We start from the raw sequence: 18828 nt of genomic DNA on the forward strand, positions 1-18828 counted from the left end.
ATATCCCATCGGATGTCGGCGATCATCATGCGAAAGTTCTCTGATCTTTGCCGTTCTATAAAGAGTGGCGGCGTCCTTGGTACCGGTCCAATCCCTAATATTATTGCTCCATGTTGTTCTAAGTCTTCCTATACTTCTTTTACCCCAACCTACCAGCGTAAAAAACCAACGAACCCAGACCAGACGCCACGCTACAACTTCCATCGAAAATTTTCACGCTTAACGGATGCAAAGTTTTGCGTCGACTCGGCGCGAGCGAATTTGTCCAACTTGCTTTCTTTCTGGCTGAGACATCATGTCGCCTGTACACACTCGTCGAGAGCCTCTCGCCAAGAGTCTCAGCACCGCTTCGATCCAATCGGAGAAGTGACGAGACAAGGAGGAGCGAGATGAGAATTTACGAGAATCATCAGAATAAAAGGGCAACTTACCGACGACGAGCTCGCGAACGTCGCTCCACTGCAGATCTCCAGAGGGTTCGTGTAGGATGGTGATGCGGATGCGGCGCTGGATGCCCTGGTGCAGCAGGAACAGCCCTCGGCATGGGAGCTCGTCGCTGTGCTCCACCACCTGACAGATACACACATGAAAAGGGCAACATACCGACGACGAGCTCGCGAACGTCGCTCCACTGCAGATCTCCAGAGGGTTCATGTAGGATGGTGATGCGGATGCGGCGCTGGATGCCCTGGTGCAGCAGGAACAGCCCTCGGCATGGGAGCTCGTCGCTGTGTTCCACCACCTGACATGTACAAACATGAATAAAAAATTATCAAAGCGTTTAAAATGGCGACCAGTTTTTGTTTTGATCGGAACGTAAAGCTAACCATCTATATGGCTTAGGCTGGCAATATATTGGTCCAATGTCAATGCGTCTCACTCTCTCATTAAGCAAAATGTGAGACAAAATACACATTGGACAAAGAAATTGGACAGGTGGAATACCACCTTTATCAGTTTGCAGAAAAGTAGACTACTTACAGTGGAAGTGGGAGTTGGAAGGGCTAGACCACGGCGGACTTTCTCTGATCAGGTCGGGGCAATCCTGAAGACAGGCCAGGTCAAGAGCACCCTAAACCGGCGAGCGTGTATGAGGAATATTATGAAAGTGAAAGAAGCGAAAGAGGTATGTCAGGATCGTAGCAAATGGAAATCCGTGGTCTCTGCCTACCCCTCCGGGAAATAGGCGTGATTATGTGTATGTATGTATGCATGTATGTACTTACAGCAGGCACGTATTCCCCGTTGGGCGCGAGCTCGCAGATCTCGAACCACACGAGCAGGTCGTGCTTGGAGTGGAGGTGTGACGAGCAGCAGGGCGGCGCCACGCTGGCCGCGCCCCACTTGGGGCTGCGCACGGGCGCCGAGATCGGGATGGAGGGCGGCAGCATGCGGCGCGGCGGCGTCCGCCCGCCCACCGGGCCGTCTTGTTTGGCGTCCTGGAAAAAACGGTGTATAATTAAACTTTCTTAAACTGTGACCCTGAAACCAGAAATGCCCATGGCCTAGCTCAAATCGGTGACAATTTTGGGTATGCATGCTATGCATATACGAGTAGTATATACAATGCATTATGAATGAAATTCAGGTGTTAGAATATTTCAGTAACTAGTACTTATACTCTGTATCTTTAGGTATTTAAATAAAAGTAAACAAATAATTTGTACAAGTTATAACATTGATTATTAACCAACTAAATACGGGTCTCTATTGTTTCCCAAATAGTTTTAAGTCATAATATATTGTTTGTCCGAATTTTCGTAAGTCATAATTGATTTTTCTCAGAAACGCGTAACTTTTCAGGATTGCCATAAAACAAACCTAACCTAACCTAAACTACCTACAGAATAACCTAACGAAAATCCTGAAAACTTAACGGTTTCAGTTTTATGACTAACGATAATATGACAAACAATACATTATGACTTAAAACTTTATGGGAAACAAAGGGACCCCACTAAATACAAAACCACCTGGCTCTGTCACTGAACGACCTGACTTTAACCTACATTACCATACCCTCAACTGGCTTAAGAAGCCATTTGAGGGTAGATTTTGTTTACTCTTTTTTAAATACCTAAAGATACAGACTATAGGAAAGATGTTTGGAATAACTAAAAACGAACGTGACTATAAGACTATAATAACACACAGTACTACAATTTAAGTGACTTGTGGAAATCGTCAGACAATCCCTAAGTTAGTATCGCTACACTTTAATTTGATCCATTTAACTTACCTTGTGTAATGGGTGTTGCTGGTAGTGTCCGAATACTTCGAAAACAATGGGCTGCGTTTTAATATATTCCACAAACGACTTGGTTACTGGTACAGTGATCTGCAATGCAAAGAACATATATTAGATTCCTATATTTTTTAACAATATTTAGCAATTTAATAGGTACTTTGTTACTGATACATACGTTTTGTACGTGGTAGAATCCGAGCGGTGTGTTCTTAATAGTGTTCTTAACGGGCTCTGTCGAGAATGCGTCTTCGTTACGATGGAGGAAGCTGAAACAAAAGCATATGATAAAGTTTCTTAAACAAAGGAAATTCGACCTTAGACCTAAGGCATAAAGTCCGACTCTATAAATCCTCGATAAGAAAATCTTTGTGTTGACGAAATTTGCCAGCGGTCAGACTAAATGCAGCTTTCCTTACAACATAACAAGGTGTAAATTCATTAGAATTGACGCTGAAGCTAAGTGGCGTCTCCGTAAACTGATAAGATTTACGCTAGGGGATATTAACTTTCTACTGCCTTAGCGTGGGCAGTAAAAGACTAAATGGGACTTTAACTAAACAGACTAAGGTTCGAAATTACTTGAACTGGTGGAGTCTGTCGAGACGCTGTGTGACGTAAACTGGACTCTAAAGTCTATTTCAATAGAACTTGCTAACTATGTAAACAAACAACGTAACTTTGTTTTATCACTGTTTCTCTTTGAATTTTCACACCACCTCATCAAATACCATTGAAACCATACACATATACACTATTGAAACGGTCCGTTCCGTAAAATACATAAATATATAACTGTATCTTGGATATTTAATTAAAAGTTTAAAATGGGGTCATAAGTTAGGTTATTAAGACCTGTTCGAATGACGGTTTTGTTTCTTTTAAATTCTACAATTGTCTTTGGTGGGCAGTGTTGTGAATAAAGTTTGTGAAATAAACCTGCTATACACTACCCAACCCACGTTCTGTCCCTACCGCCGCGGTTATAAAATAAATCAATACATCATTCTTAAGTACTAATTTGTCTTCTGATCGTGATTAAACAAATTAAAAATAAGTAACTACTTCTTTTTTACTTTTGGTATTTTATTATTCGATATGGTTTGACATTAGTAAAGTAGTAAGTAGGAGTCTTGCCCATCACTAGTAAATTCATCATTCAGAGACAATTTCAATATGGCGGTTTGTTTACATAGTTAGCAAGTTCTATTGAAATAGACTTTAAAGCAACAGCACATGGTGCAGACTCACTTGAACTGGCAGAATACGTCGGCGTAGTCTGTGGATACGCTGTGAGCTTGCAGCACGGTCACGCGGAAGGTGAACTCCTTGCCCAGGGTCAGGTGTTCGGGCAGGTCTTCCTCTTTCAGCTCTGAGGCGAGAGAGCTGTCGCCGCGGCCGCTGTCGGCGTCGCACTCGCCGCCGGCTAACTCTGTAAATAATAATGGACTTTATTTTTCTGTTTAAAATACTTAAACACTGTAACATGCGATTTATAAATATGAACTCATTTGAGTCGCTTAACTTCAAATTCAGGTAAATCCATTTGTCAGATTATGCGATTTTGGTATTAAGAAAAGCCAATAGGATCTAGGTATTTGCTGAGAGGGCCGAATGGATTTACCCGAGTTTGAAGTTAAGCGACACATTTCTACCTGGTGTACATACACTCAACATCTAACTGAACTTGTGGCCATACTGTAGGTATAAATTTTGCTATGGTAACAACCAACAAAAAACGATAAATTTCGGCTGAATGTTTTCCTAGATACAGCCAAACTTTTTGGAATTGGTGCTGTAGTGCCAATTCCGAAAAGTAAAATGTGCTTCCAGACCTGAAAACACCTTATACGAGTGTATAACAATAGAAAACTTATTTTATTAGAACTATTACCTTCTATTTTAATATTGGAGTCTGCGAGATCGATGCGCTCCTCGAGGTTGAGCGCGTTGTTCTTGTCGATGACGCTGGCGAGCGTCTTGCGGCGCGCGGGCGCGACGTCGTCGTCGAACGAGATCTTGGCTGATTGCTTCACGCCCGCCGCGAACTCTGCGTTGTCTTTGAAAAAATATTTATCTTTAGTTTCTTATTTTTTTATTTATTGATAATGGGAAACAAACAGCTTAGTTACTTCCAAACATACACAAAAACATCAACATATCTACTAAATACGCGTTTTGTAAAGCCAAATATGGTAACAGCAAGTTTAACAGCTTAGGGGGGTATTCCACCTGTCCAATGTCAGTGCGTTTCACTCTCTCATTAAAGCAAAATGTGAGACGCAATACACATTGGACAAAGAAATTGGATAGGTGGAATACCACCCTAGGTGGTGATGTACGGCGCCATGTTTGGTGATAATTGGATTTTTAAAAGCGCTTGCTCACCGGCACACATTAGCATCACCATCCAGCAGGCATATGATGGATAGCGTTATCCACGTAATAAGATAGCCGTCACTTTTTTGTACCGCGCGATTGAAAGAGACGTACACTGTCATTATAACGCTGTCATGTAGACAAGTATGACCATCATATACGTGTGGGCATTTTCATTTTAACTTGTACTTTAATTCAGTAGCGTCTAACAGTCACATTCCTCACAAAATGTATGGGGTTTGACGTTAACGACGGTCACGACGACGGCCAGTTAGCAATCGTCACAAAACTCGTTAGTTTTGTGACGATTGGTAACTGCTAAACTGCTGCTGCTGCTGCTGCTGGTTTTGTTGGCGATTGGTAATTTGTACTGACTGGTTTTGTGATTGTTTGGTACCCAGTTAAGTGAAAATGCCCGTTCAGAGCGGCAACGCTAGTCTCCTGAGCATACTACAGTTTGACTAGAACTAGATCATTATCGTCTGGAGACAAGCAAAAGTCACTAAGTACTATCAAAAAATCAAAGTAACAATGCACTTTATTACACTTGTACACGGTTTATTGTCCAATAATTTCAATGGTGTTAGTTAGTTACTTTTGCTTGTCACCCGACGTTAAGTAAACTCTTGTTTTGGAGAGCTCGACAGGGAGCGTCCACGGCCGAGCCGTCAGCGAAAGGAAATTTCTTTTTTTTTTCTACTTATTTTAAACTTGGTAATTTGACTTACTTTTCTCGGCGTCAATGACCGCCTGCACGGCGACCCGCAGGTAGCCTTTCACGTCTCCTTTCTCGTTCACGATAGCGACCTTGTGAATGAGCGGAACCGGGTACAGGAGGTTTGACAGGTACACGAAGCTCCTGGAAGTGACAACTGGGATTATTCATTGTTCAATTGAATTAAACAAATATAGTCGCACCAATAAAAGTCTGCAGCGGATTCGATAGCCCACGCAGTGTAAGTGTTATTTATACGTCATAATTTCATAGAAGTTTGACGTTTAAAATGACACTTGCACTACGTGGGCTATCAAAATCGCTGCAGGCTTTTTACGGTCTAACTCTAGCAGGAAACAAGAGAATATTTTTTATTTTCGGAAATGTTTCAAAATGGCGGAGCCATGGGGGTTCGCGATGTCTACAGCTCACAGAGCCATTATAATATATTATTGTAACAATATAACTAGTGAAGCGGTGGTGGTCGAGTGGATATAACGTCCGACTTTCGATCCGGAGGTCGCAGGTTCAAATCCTGGCTCGTATCAATGAGTTCGGAACTTATTTACGTACGAAATATCATTTGATATTTACCACAAGCTTTTCGGTGAAGGAAAACATCGAGAGGAAACCTGCATACATCTGCGAAGAAATTCAAAGGTGTATGTGACGTCCCCAATTCGCATTGGGCTAGCGTGGGGACTATAGTCCGAGCCCTCTCGCGCATGAGAGGAGGCCTGTGCCCAGCAGTGGGACGTATATAAGCTGAAATTACTTATTAATATAACTAACCGTCCAACCGTGCGGAACCAGGGGAAGCGGTCGTAAAACGGGTCCCCGCCGGTGACGGACTCCACGTTGTGGTCGGGGGAGGTCGGCGACAACTCCGCCTCGTTGTGGTACATCTCACGCGTCAGCTACATCTGTATTATATAACTAACCGTCCAACCATGCGGAACCAGGGGAAGCGGTCGTAAAACGGGTCCCCGCCGGTGACGGACTCCACGTTGTGGTCGGGGGAGGTCGGCGACAACTCCGCCTCGTTGTGGTACATCTCACGCGTCAGCTACATCTGTATTATATAACTAACCGTCCAACCATGCGGAACCAGGGGAAGCGGTCGTAAAACGGGTCCCCGCCGGTGACGGACTCCACGTTGTGGTCGGGGGAGGTCGGCGACAACTCCGCCTCGTTGTGGTACATCTCACGCGTCAGCTACATCTGTATTATATAACTAACCGTCCAACCATGCGGAACCAGTGGAAGCGGTCGTAAAACGGGTCCCCGCCGGTGACGGACTCCACGTTGTGGTCGGGCGAAGTCGGCGACAACTCCGCCTCGATGTGGTACATCTCACGCGCCAGCTACAGCTGTATTGTATAACTAACCGTCCAACCATGCGGAACCAGGGGAAGCGGTCGTAAAACGGGTCCCCGCCGGTGACGGACTCCACGTTGTGGTCTGGGGAGGTCGGCGACAACTCCGCCTCGTTGTGGTACATCTCACGCATCAGCTCCAGCCTTTGTCTGAAAAAAAAAACTAGGATATATTGACTAGTCTACGATTTTGAACCTTACAGAGTCAAAAGGTATGCGCGCATTTATTGCTACTGCGGTTAAGTATAAATTAACGGTTTTTAGTGAATTTTCAAAACAACACAATTACGCATTCGCAATAAATAATCAAAATTCAATTTAAAAAATGCGATTTCGGTAAACTTGTTATATAGGTGCAAATGTTTAAAGTTATGTTTTGGAATAATTGAATCTACATAGGTAAGTAACTAATAGGATTTAGTAGCATTTCTGAATGCGGGAATACCTACTCGAATTTGACACATAAAATATTGCATTATTTTCAGGAAATTGATATTGGCTACATGCAATAATAAATATTATTTTTCATGCAAAACAGTGCCTAAACGCAAGCTCCATTGACAATAAACGAAATTAAATTAAGACAATTTGTGCATTTACCGATATGTTCTTATACAGGCGACGCCAAATGTATATGTTTACAGTTTTGCAGCTTTGTAATAAGGCGAAAAGTGTGAACATATCTTTGACGTGGACTGTACATTAAACTTAAAATTATACGACGAAGCAAAGCAAGATAATGAAGTTTTAATAGACCAATCTCAAGAATTGGCGTAGGCACTAGTTTTTACGAAACTGACTGCCATCTGACCTTCCAACCCAGAGGGTAAACTAGGTCTTATTGGGATTAGTCCGGTTTCCTCACGATGTTTTCCTTCACTGAAAAGCGACCGGTAAATATCAAATGATATTTCGTACGTAAGTTCCGAAAAACTCATTGCTACGAGCCGGGGTTTGAACCCGCGACCTCCGGATTGTGTTACAATTAAATACATACACGCACCTGTCATTTTCCTCTTTCTAATTCTGTATACAAGTTTGCGTGACTGCAATGCGAGGCAAATACAAGTGCATTCAAATTATATTGATTTACAAACAGTGACAGGTATAAATCGTCAGACGACAACTAAAACTCACTAATTAAATACTAAAAAAATATTAAACACAAATCAACCTTATTCAAGTATTGATACGGTCCATTATGGCTATGAACTAATGTTGGTAATTAGTGAGTGTTGTCACCTGATGAAATGGTATTTCAGTGCTTTATACATTTTCATACGAATAAGTATGCATGTATATGTTATCAATTTGACCCTTACAAAAAAAGGTCGGTTTAGGCCAAGAGAAAAGGTGACGAAAGCTTATACATATTGCAACGACGCGTATAAGTATTAGGTGAAGCAAGCCGGCAAAAGCATCTGCCCTGCTAACGTCGACTTACGCTCTTGTAAAATGTTTACATATAAAACAAAACAGATACAAATCTATCAATCCGTCCAATATACAGGGTGTTACTGACCATGGGGCTTTAAATCCAGGGTTCGATTCTACTCGCTAAACTGAACTACTTTTATTATGGCACCAACCCCGAAATCCCAAAAAAAAATTTACTTTTTCATACATTTTGGCTGATCAGATGTCGACGTTTTCTATGGAAAAGCCATAAATTTTTCCCCGATTTTATGGTTGGTCCCATAGTAAAAGTAGCTCAGTTTAGCGAGTAAAATCAAGCCCTGGAATTAAAGCCGGATGGTCAGACACATACTGTATGTATGTAATACGTCGAAGAGTTTTGAGGTTTTTTTTACTACCTATTTGTAGTTAAGAGTTGTCACCGGGGGCGAAGAATTTAGTACAAACAGCAACGCTCCTAAGTTCCTAACTGTACATCGGTGGACCTTATTACAAAAGGTATAAGGTCCACCCATGTACAGTTAATAGTGTGGGCGATGGTACCTTTACCGAGGAGAACGGCAAATATTATATGAAAATACTGCCAAAATAAGTCTTAATCGCTAGATTCTAGTGTCACAGATTATTTTTGACTTGATATGTCGAAATGGTTATTTTCTCTTAGAAAATTCTCATTCGGCTCGCGGTCCGCAGTTTGCCGACCTGAATGATAAAATTCTTAACGCATAATTACTGAGTAACTACTAACCTCGCGTAACAGACAATTGAGCGAAAGAATGTACTAAATTCTCCTTTCCACGGGGTGTCACTTGATGTTACGCTGCGTACTACGTAGGCAAACAAAACGCGAACGTGAAGCGAAGCGATGCGGCGCGGGGTGAATCAATGATTTGATACCCATAGAAGTGTCCTACGTGGGCGATCTCGTTGCGAACGCGAACGCCTTGGGCCCGCCGCGCCGCGTCGCTGTCGCGAATTGTTCACTTACGTAAGACATAGCGTTGTATAAAAAAGTTTGTTCTATTTTGTTTTCGAAGTGCAAGGCGAGGCGTGGTGTTCTGTACAAAACTGCGTCGGCACACGGAACAGCTTAGCGAAGCCGTACACAACGGCCCACGTATGGCATGACGAAAGTTTACAACGAACTAAGATACCTTTGACTTTTGATTTAAAGTTTGATGCGAACATTCGGATGAACATTCCAACCTAAGACCGGGACAGTGAGGTTGCGGTACTTTTATAAGAAAAGCAGTATGATAGCAAAAGTCATACCACCAAAAAGGATTCAGCCTCCATCATTTGTTTAACAACACGTTTAACATGTTTCTAGAAAAAAAAATTGTAATCTTAAGATTTCGTCAAAAAATACCCAATTTTAAATTTTACTGAAATACGTTGTATTATATTGTGGCTCAACTGCACACACGGCACACACGGCCATCCCGTTGGTAATAATACACGGTAATTTTCAGGTCGGAGGCAAACTTATCACAAGAATTAATTATGTTTTTTTTTTCGGAATAATATTTCGAGAACGACTTCCTCTCAGTTTTTCTCGGTTGAAAGCAATGAACAGAGAAGTTCAGAGAACTCAGACACTACAAATGTAGATTATCCAGTAATTATTACAATCCTCAGTCGTCACTGTACGACAAAATAGACAATTTGAAATGAATTCCGCAACCCCACTGCACTATTATTAATAACAACGGTCTCGTGAAAAGGGCTAACAGCGCCAGCCTTGGTGCCACGCACCTCGAGGGCAGCAGGTTCGCGAGCGACAGTCTGGTCTGCTGCGCGGCCGCCGAGATACACTGCAGAATGTCGGGCGTGGGCGGGGCCTGCGCGAGCGCGGGGGGCGGGGCCAGCACCAGGGGCGGGGCCTCGTCCTCCTCGCACAAGCTCTCGTTCATGTTGTATATCTGGCGCATTAGCTCCAGGCGGTGGCTATAACAATACCTCTGCCCTGTAGCCGTGAGGCCTAAGAACAATATAGCCTAGCCTAGGAGTCGATGTGTTTAAGCCTTTGTAAGGCTGGGGGAATATATTTCCCACTTGATTTTGAACTTTATTTCAAGGTGATAGAGCTCAATTTGCATAATTCTTGACACCCTTATGCCTTGTAAAGGAAAATATGGAGACATTATCTCCATCTTTATCGCACTTACAATAGTCGAGTGAAACCGGTCACTTGGACTCACCTTCTAGGCTTTATTATTCTGAGTGCGCGACACATCGACGCGTTTTGGGCTTTGTGCATTGATACTTAAGGTCGAGTTTTGGGTGCGTCGATATGACGCGGAACGACGATTGTGTGGCTTGAGATTTATAAACATTTATATAGAGTTGATAATGCCGATAATAAGTGTGTTTGTTATATAAATCTCAGGTATATTGTTGCCTAAATGATGAGAACTAATTAATTGAAAACTAGGTTAATTTTCTAATTCTACTAATTACCAAAAAAGATAAAGAAAATTCAAAACCATCTGCCATTTCTATATGGTTATTAATGTCATGTTCTCATAATTTAGCTTCTCTAGAATATAATGAAAATTGTGATAAATAATTAAAATAGTAAGGATAAACGGTAATAGCATTGTAAAATGATAAATTATATAACAAAGCGGCAACGAAAAAAAGCTCTATTGAAAATAATGTTGCATTTTCTAGACATTCAAAATTTTCATACAGGAGAAACACTTACCCTTAATAAAATACATATTTACAGCTATCACTACATACACTATCATAGTATATTTTAAGTAGAACTCTAAATCTCAACTTTAAATCTCAGATCAGATATACGTAATTCATATTTTCGGATAGAATTTCACGGCGCTAGCAAAAATAGTACGTTCTTTATCGAATACAAACACAAGAAGAAGAAATAACAAAAATCCGAAGTAGACAACATAAGGCAACAGAAAATAAGGTAAATCAAAATATGCAATGACCCTGTAATAATTATAAATTAGTCAAAGTATAGAAAATTAGAATATTACACAAATAGAGTCGCAGACAAAAACTTGTACCGTTACCCAAAAAGGTCGATAAATCTTCTTTCTTTAAAAAAAATGAATAAATATTTATTTAATTTTTTTTTCATTTTTTCATTTTTCATTTTTTCAAAATATCACACTTCAAACAAGTGAGTCACTAAAACCTAACATTTCATGACACGAAATGAAATTTTCATCTTTCTATTTCAAAATGAAGAAATGCCAAAACCCTTCCAACATCATCTAACACCAATCCATGCTACCAACTTAACCACACACAATCTACCATTAATATACCTTATACCATTGCAATACGGTTTACAAATGGTTATCTAATTCAGTCTTCACATTGGATGGAGATCCGCAAGCCGCTTCAGTATCGAGCGGGACATCGGTACTTACATAGCGCTGTCTCGCTCACACCATAGCAGCGTACGAAGCCGCATCAGTGTGACAATCTTCAATACCAATCACACCAAAATCAACCTTCACCCTAACCCCTAAAGTCTTCATTCGCTTACCGCAGTTTCTCGAGCGTCCAGTAATGCGTGGCGCCGTTCTTGGTGTCAGTGACCTCGACGGCGACGACGGTGGGCGCGCTGGGGCGGTACTCGTCGTCGGCGTCGTCGCGGGGGGCGAGCTCCGCGGGGAGGGGGGAGTAGGGGGTGTCGGTGAGGAGCGTGAACTGGAACTGGACCTTCTTGCGGAGCTCGACGGAGATCGCGTTGGCTTCCTGCGGGGACAGTCAGTTTTGATTAGGTGTATTGCTAAAATATCTGGATGATAAATGTATTTAATTTAAGAAACTTCGTTAGCCATAATTTGTTTGCGTAACTTGCCATAAAACAAACCTAATCTAACCTATCTATAGGATTACTTTACGAAAATCCTGAAAAGTTAACGGTTTCAGTTTTAGGACTAATGATAATATGACAGACAATACATTATGACTTAAAATTGTATGTCAGTCAAAGGGACCCTTGAAGATTGACTTTGATAGGTCTCTTAAGAATAGCGATATCTCGGACGATCGTTTCTAATATTTTACCAAAGAAAATTCTGTTTATCACGACGATTTATTTAATGAGCTGAAAATGTAGACTCTTTATCTTCATCACCACAGTGGCGGCGCATCAACTACTTTTGTTGGGAAGCCTATGGGTCTACTGCGAACACCGTAGTTCCAAAATTGCGGGCATCTTTCCCTGTCACATTAATCACGCCTTAATTGGAGCAAAGGAGAAAGCCCGCAACTTCAGTGTTCGCGGTAGCCCCCCTGAGCTAGTTGAGTGTGTTTACCTTCAGGAATATAGCGTTCCCCCACAGGTCGTCCCGGAGCGAGGTGAACTGGTGGTACTTCCACTTGCGGAACGCCCACGCGGCCAGCCCCACCTCGCGCGCCGACCAACACTCTGTCTCAAACAGGGGATTCACTAAAGGAACGGAAATAATGTCAGTCTATCTGAAGAAGAACTTAAATCGGCTATTAACTATAACATGGAGACATGAGATTCGTAATTCCATTTTTAAATGGTTGTGAGCAGCGCGATACGGTAACACCTGTATAGTTCAAATTCCTCTGACTCTAAACACGCGGCCTAATCACAGACGTAGGAGTGAATTTTACATAGAGAGGAATAATAAGTAAAAACTCGCTCTTAAGACGTAAAATCTGCTTGGATATGTAAGGTAAAGTACTAGGGCTCGACGCTGCACTAGTATTCGACTTGGGCGCTTTTTGTCAAAGTGACAAGGATTAAATTTTAATATACAGAAAAAAACATTAAATTTTTTCATAATTAAATAAAAACATGCAATAAAGTCGTAATTCACTCGTATGTTTTTGTGGATCGACTTCTTAATAATTTTATCTTGAATACAAAATGTGTCGCTAACGTCAATTTGTATGTTGTTATGATTGTAGAATTACGCATCTCATATACAAGGACGTGGAACAAACAATAAAAATCTACATCTATTCTATGTTTAATTTGTGAAATGGGTAGAGTAAAATATTTAAAAGTATAAATCTTGACCAAAATAAAATAGAGACGTAAAGCTTGAACACGCCAAAACGTGGGCACATAAAATTACAAATAAATAAAAAATAAAGGTCTAATGGAGCGAAATATATATTGAATATAATTGAAAATATTATAGTTTATCATGCTAATATACTAGACTATCATTTCAGCCTCAGGATTTGACATGTCACAGACTTCGTGATGACCAGGACACAGGCACTTTGCACGACATGATTACTGTATGCTTAAGTAGTCCAAGCCAGAGTTATTTGCGGATAAGTTGATAATATAACTTTAACGGGTGTCTTTTTCAAATATTCATTGATATGGGCCCAGTCCATTGCCATCCGCCTTCATTTATTACCATCCGCCAAAAGTACCCTTTTGGCATTGTCAGCATGTCCATCATGTTAATACCCCTTCGTCACTGTTATAGTGTAATGACAACACGATGAATGCTACCAAAATAGTAACTGTGAGCTGTGGCTTCTTTAAAATAGGTTTAGGTCATTTTCGCAAATGTTTCTTGCATACATTTCTATAGTCAATGTCCCTTATGCGAATCAATTAACGGCGTCGCTTGATGCAATCACAAGTAGCTGGCTCAACCAATAAATAATGGGGATACTTAGCATTATTTTTATCTTGCAATCTTCGGGAATGTATTAGCAACTCATACAAGTCAAACTTTTTATTTTGTGTATTGCTTGAAGTATGTATTTCTATAGAACCATCGTCTAACACCTAACACGCTCAAATACGTTAAAAATGATCAAACGTTTTAATATCCTACATTTTGCATACAAATTTCATTTAGCACCACTATTTTGGGAGCAGATAAGCTCTTGCTAGCTCTTAATTTAACTTGACTTCTCTTTTTGTACATAAATTTGAGATATTTGTACGTTTTTTGCAACATAAGAAAAATTTGGTTTCGGTCTTTATGTAAGAACGCTGTATTTTCCTAGTTTCTTTTTTTTTCTCATTTGTATCTCGTGTTATTCTGCTTTCTGGTTGTCTTTCCATTCATTGACGTCTCCGCAACATTTCAAAAACACAAAAACTAATCGATCCTGGATATATTAACATTTTCACAAGGTTCTTTAGCCTAATCGACTTTTCCAATTCTATTGGTGCAAAGTGATTTCGCTCAGTTATTGTTTAAAGCTCGTTATCATGAAAACGAATCATACAATTGACAACTATTGTGGTATCATATATTCCTCATACTATAGCGATTTTAATTTAAGTAAAGTAATAAAATTTAACCACCCTTTCCAAAATGTATAAGCAAAAATGTGTGCCCACGTTTTGGCGTGTTCAAGCTTTATGAAAACAGTAAAAATAAACTCAATACAAAATTGAATTATCGAAACAAGTAGTAATTATTTAAATGATTGTTAAGTACTGTGAAGCTTTGATATTTTTGTCATGTTTTTTTTTGTAATTTTCCTGACATTTATCTATATTTCTATCGTGTAAGTGTATTAGTGTAATCTGTTAACTTCCACTGTATTAAATAAACAATAAAAAAAATCGCAAAAGTGTACCCTCTTGTCGCACATTTTCAATTTAATAACAATCCTATCTGAACTGTCTAAAGTCCTTTCATTGCTAGTGATGAACACACAAGGAGTACATGTCTGCAGTTTCCAAATGCTCACCAAAGATATCCTCGTCATTGTGGAAGTCCTCGGGGGTGTACGAACTGTACATGGACATGGTCACGCTCTGCTCCTCCACTTGGCGTTGCAACGCGTCTATGCGGGCTTCGTAGTTCTGGAACAAATGTGTACCTTAGCGTTGTGAGTTTAAAGTTCGATTTTGCATGGCTGCAACTCCCGGGAGTCTAACCTCCTAGGCCCTGGATGCATTTATATAGGACAAATGCACTTAACTTTTTATAATTTAAACAAGACAAGGTTTAAAATAATAACAAAAGTCTCTGAGATCCATGAGGTTGAACTAGGAAGTTATAAAACGACCTTAAAGCTTTAAATATAGAGTTGAATTTTGAATATCTTTGGTGGCCATATAAAGGTATGTCAGCAAAGCTATTGTGTTTTGTGTATTTGACTTTACAGTATCAATATACCTTTCTACCCAGAGGTTGTCTGGAAGAGATGGCTCTTTAGCGATAAGACCGCCTATTGTCTGCCTCTGCATTTCATCAATTGTTTCTTTTCTTTTGTATATTTTTACAGAGGTGTGCCAATAAAGAGTATTCTATTTATCTATCTTATCTACCTTTCTCTGTTCTTCAAACTGCTGGTCAGCATGCTCTTTCTCCCTTCGGAATTGCTCTTCTAAAGCCACAAGCCGTTTCTGCATCTCGGCCTTCAGGTCGATGCCTTGTTTCTCCAGCAGCTCGCATTGCGCGAAGTCCCAGTCTACGTTTTCGGCGTCGTTGCCTGAGAAGCGAAAGTAAAATTTGAATCAAGTTGTTTAGATAATAAAGCTGAATATCGTTTGTCTCCTAAAAACTTTTTTTCGGTGTCAGAAAGTTTGCCTTAGGATAAGGTTGGTTTTTGAGCGAACTTTGACCAGCTCATTCAATAATAACCCCCTCCTTACGAGCCAAATCCAAGTATCTTGTCTAAAGTTGTCAGAAGTGGGATCACATGGTGATATCAGAAGTGGGATCTTACCAGCAGGGTCGGCGGTGGTCATCTCCTTGTTAATGATGGTCTCCTTGTCTTCGAGCGGCTGGCCAGGGTGTGTGAAGCGGAACACGTGGTTCTTGCCCAGGATCACGCGGGAGCCCGTCTTCAGGATTATCGGCTCTGTGACCTGGGGAATAAGAATACTTTTTAGTAATGCTAAAGTTAGTTCCCTCAGGGCTCTCCCAGTCATTTGAGCTCTGAAACACTCCGGATGACTCCATATGTATCGACACGGAATCGGTATGGGCCGAAGGCTACAAATACGCAGCCAGGTCGGCTGGATGTCGTCTACTTCCATCAGATGTTAGTGCAGCACACTCATTACCTTACAAACCGGTGTTATCCCTTTCTTACAAATGCATAAGTCAAAATGACAGGTAAAGACGAACGATTCATAGCTAATTCGGGCCAGTAAGGCGTTTATGAATAACGCCATAAGAGTCCGTTTAAGCTAGTTGAAGTAGATGAGGAACGTTGACCTCTGAAGTTCCGAACTAACCTCACGCCCGTTGACGTAGATGAGAGCCTCGCGATGAGGTATGAGGCAGATGACGCCGTCAGTGTTCTCGAAGATGCAGTGCTCACTGAGGATATGAGAGCCGCATAATTGGATGTCTTGGGGAACGTTGGCCTCTGAAGTGCCGAGCCGAGTCACACCTGTAAAATTATTTTATGTTATCTACAAGTTCCTTTGGTAAAGTCAAGTGTAAAAATATAGGTTCATACAACTTATTCTGTTTAAGCCCGACTAATGAGTACGATTAAGGATTTTTCATACAAAGAAATAAAGTGGAGGATGGCAGTAATTCTAAACATTGAAATTCTTGAGTTCTAGTGAAATAACTAGGTACGTATATAAGACAACCTAGGTCTTGATCATATCTTAGTTTAAGACACTTTCATCCACTAAAACTCACCATCCTTGATGTAATAGATGAGGCACTCCGATAGATTCGGGTCCTCATTCAGATTGACCAGATGAGGGGTCTTCTTCGGCGAGTAAACTCCGACTGTGATGCCCTCTCACCGCGAGACCCATCTCGACGGACACGGCCTCACGTTGAACACGAATCTGCTCCGTGCGCTTGAGTTTAAGACACTTTCATCCACTAAAACTCACCATCTTTGATGTAATAGATGAGGCACTCCGAAAGATTCGGGTCCTCATTCAGATTGACCAGATGAGGGGTCTTCTTGGGCGAGTAAACTCCGACAGTGATGCCCTCCTTCACCGCGACGCCCATCTCCGCGAACACGGCCTCGCGTTGCACACGAATTTGCTCGGTGCGCTTGAGTTTCTCTTCCCAAGTTTCGTTCAGTTCTGGGCATACAAACAAGTATAATTAGATTTGAAAAGTCGACTTATTGTTTAACAAAGCCTATAAGAATTCCGGAAAATAATTTCATGGTACTGCAAACAGGATAACATGACCATGGTAAGATCAGAGAACTTTCACTATTACTAGCCTTATGCTGTCCCCCTGCTGGATGAAGGCCTACCCCCCTCGATCGCCATCCGTCTCGGTTTTGAGCAATCTCCGGCCAGCCGTTGAGATATGCCTGCCTGCCGTTGAGACCTGCGTGATCCTCGGCCATCTTGTGGTACGTGGGAACCACCGTGGCTATTTTTGCCCACCTCAGCGGGTGCATCTCAACCCAGACCAAATGTTTCGCCCAAAAACCAGGATTTACAGATAGGTGTTGGCATCAGGCAGCATCAATCAATCATGATCAAATTGTTTTGATGAAACTGACAGAAATGCAAGAATTGTTTATTTTTTTACTTAAAGGAAATTACAATATTTAAGTCAAGCTCAAGAAATATTTTTAATAATTCCAATAGAATTCCTCATACTAATTGCCCGATTTAATTTATAATTTGATGAAAGCGTAACGCAGTCCCACGCTACAACATATTGCAATTTATTACCACTTTCTCATTGAATGGAATACAAAAACGCATTGCGAATTATTAACTACAGTTTTTATTAAATTTTCACCCCTAATAACTTGAAATAAGGTCCACTCACCAGCAATAAGTTTCTCGGAGGCCTGCAACTGATCCACAGCTTCTTCGGCAATGGTCGTAGCCGCTCGGGAAAGCTTCGGAGACAGCACTTCGGCCTCGCTCTTCTTGCGTTGCGGTGACGCGTTCTCTTCGGCTGTTTTGTCATATGGATTAATGTTAAAGTTGGATAGAGATAGGGATATTTTGCGTTGTGCGGTTTTAAATTGTGTTAGTGATTCGAACTTTGAATATCCCCTTTATTGTTAATGCCGTTACCCAATTGAAGTCAGTGATAACCGGCAAGGCGTGCTGATTAGTACAAATACGAAGTTAATGTGTTAAATTTCCTTAAAACCGTTGCACGCAGCATATTTAAATATGCTTCCAGAAACGATAAGATTGTTTGTAACAGTCTTCTGAACATAACTAAATTATTTTTAATCAAACAAACAGCCAATTATATGTATTTTAGCTTTTAAATTAAGTATATGCCTTCCAATGTTTTTAGGCATATTTTTTGAAGTGAAAACTTCTTTAGCGGCACTGTGCACTTTTTGTGACGAGGAAAAAAATGTTAAACTCGCGACAGCGTAAGACGCTTCGTAAGACGCACACGTGACCTGATCGAAAAACTGTTACAATGTCATTGAGTTTTCACTTCTGCCGGCACTCCCGGAGTGCAACCAGTTTTTTTTTAATAACATATTATGACTAATATAAAATACTACATTACAAAGGATTTATAAGAGATACATATGGCAACATCGAGATCTAAGACGTGGACAAGATATGGGAGCATGCAGTTTAGGCTATGAAGCTTTTCTGCAGCAACATACGCAACATACAATTGTTGACTCCCGTTCGCGACAGATTCTTTTAACCGACTTCCAAAAAGGTTCTCTAGTGAGTGCTTTTTTTTATTGTTAATGGAGAACTCCGTCACTTATTACCTCATTTGTATTTTTTTTCTTACTTGAAAGTCGGTTATTTTGTTTAATTT

General features: G+C 40.9%; 2 protein-coding genes across 2 annotated transcripts in view; one reads left to right on the plus strand and one right to left on the minus strand.

The window, feature by feature from the left end:
- The window catches only part of LOC134672869 (uncharacterized), a 267272-nt gene that overhangs the window by 121321 nt on the left and 127123 nt on the right, over nt 1-18828 (plus strand). The gene's annotated exons all lie outside the window — the stretch shown is intronic.
- LOC134672984 (kinesin-like protein unc-104) overlaps nt 1-18828 on the minus strand; it is a 160832-nt gene that overhangs the window by 15182 nt on the left and 126822 nt on the right. Inside the window, exons 13-29 of the mRNA XM_063530943.1 lie at nt 17851-17982; nt 16941-17141; nt 16320-16477; nt 15806-15947; nt 15405-15568; nt 14822-14936; nt 12433-12566; nt 11655-11866; nt 9887-10078; nt 6728-6865; nt 5353-5483; nt 4140-4304; nt 3497-3677; nt 2424-2514; nt 2240-2338; nt 1227-1439; nt 604-742 (exon numbers count right to left, since the gene is read on the minus strand). Of these exons, the coding sequence (XP_063387013.1) occupies nt 604-742; nt 1227-1439; nt 2240-2338; nt 2424-2514; nt 3497-3677; nt 4140-4304; nt 5353-5483; nt 6728-6865; nt 9887-10078; nt 11655-11866; nt 12433-12566; nt 14822-14936; nt 15405-15568; nt 15806-15947; nt 16320-16477; nt 16941-17141; nt 17851-17982 (2607 nt within the window). The remainder of the gene's footprint in view (nt 1-603; nt 743-1226; nt 1440-2239; nt 2339-2423; nt 2515-3496; nt 3678-4139; nt 4305-5352; nt 5484-6727; nt 6866-9886; nt 10079-11654; nt 11867-12432; nt 12567-14821; nt 14937-15404; nt 15569-15805; nt 15948-16319; nt 16478-16940; nt 17142-17850; nt 17983-18828) is intronic.

The sequence above is a fragment of the Cydia fagiglandana genome, chromosome 17 (assembly GCF_963556715.1).
Source record: "Cydia fagiglandana chromosome 17, ilCydFagi1.1, whole genome shotgun sequence".
NCBI classification, from domain to species: domain Eukaryota; kingdom Metazoa; phylum Arthropoda; class Insecta; order Lepidoptera; family Tortricidae; genus Cydia; species Cydia fagiglandana.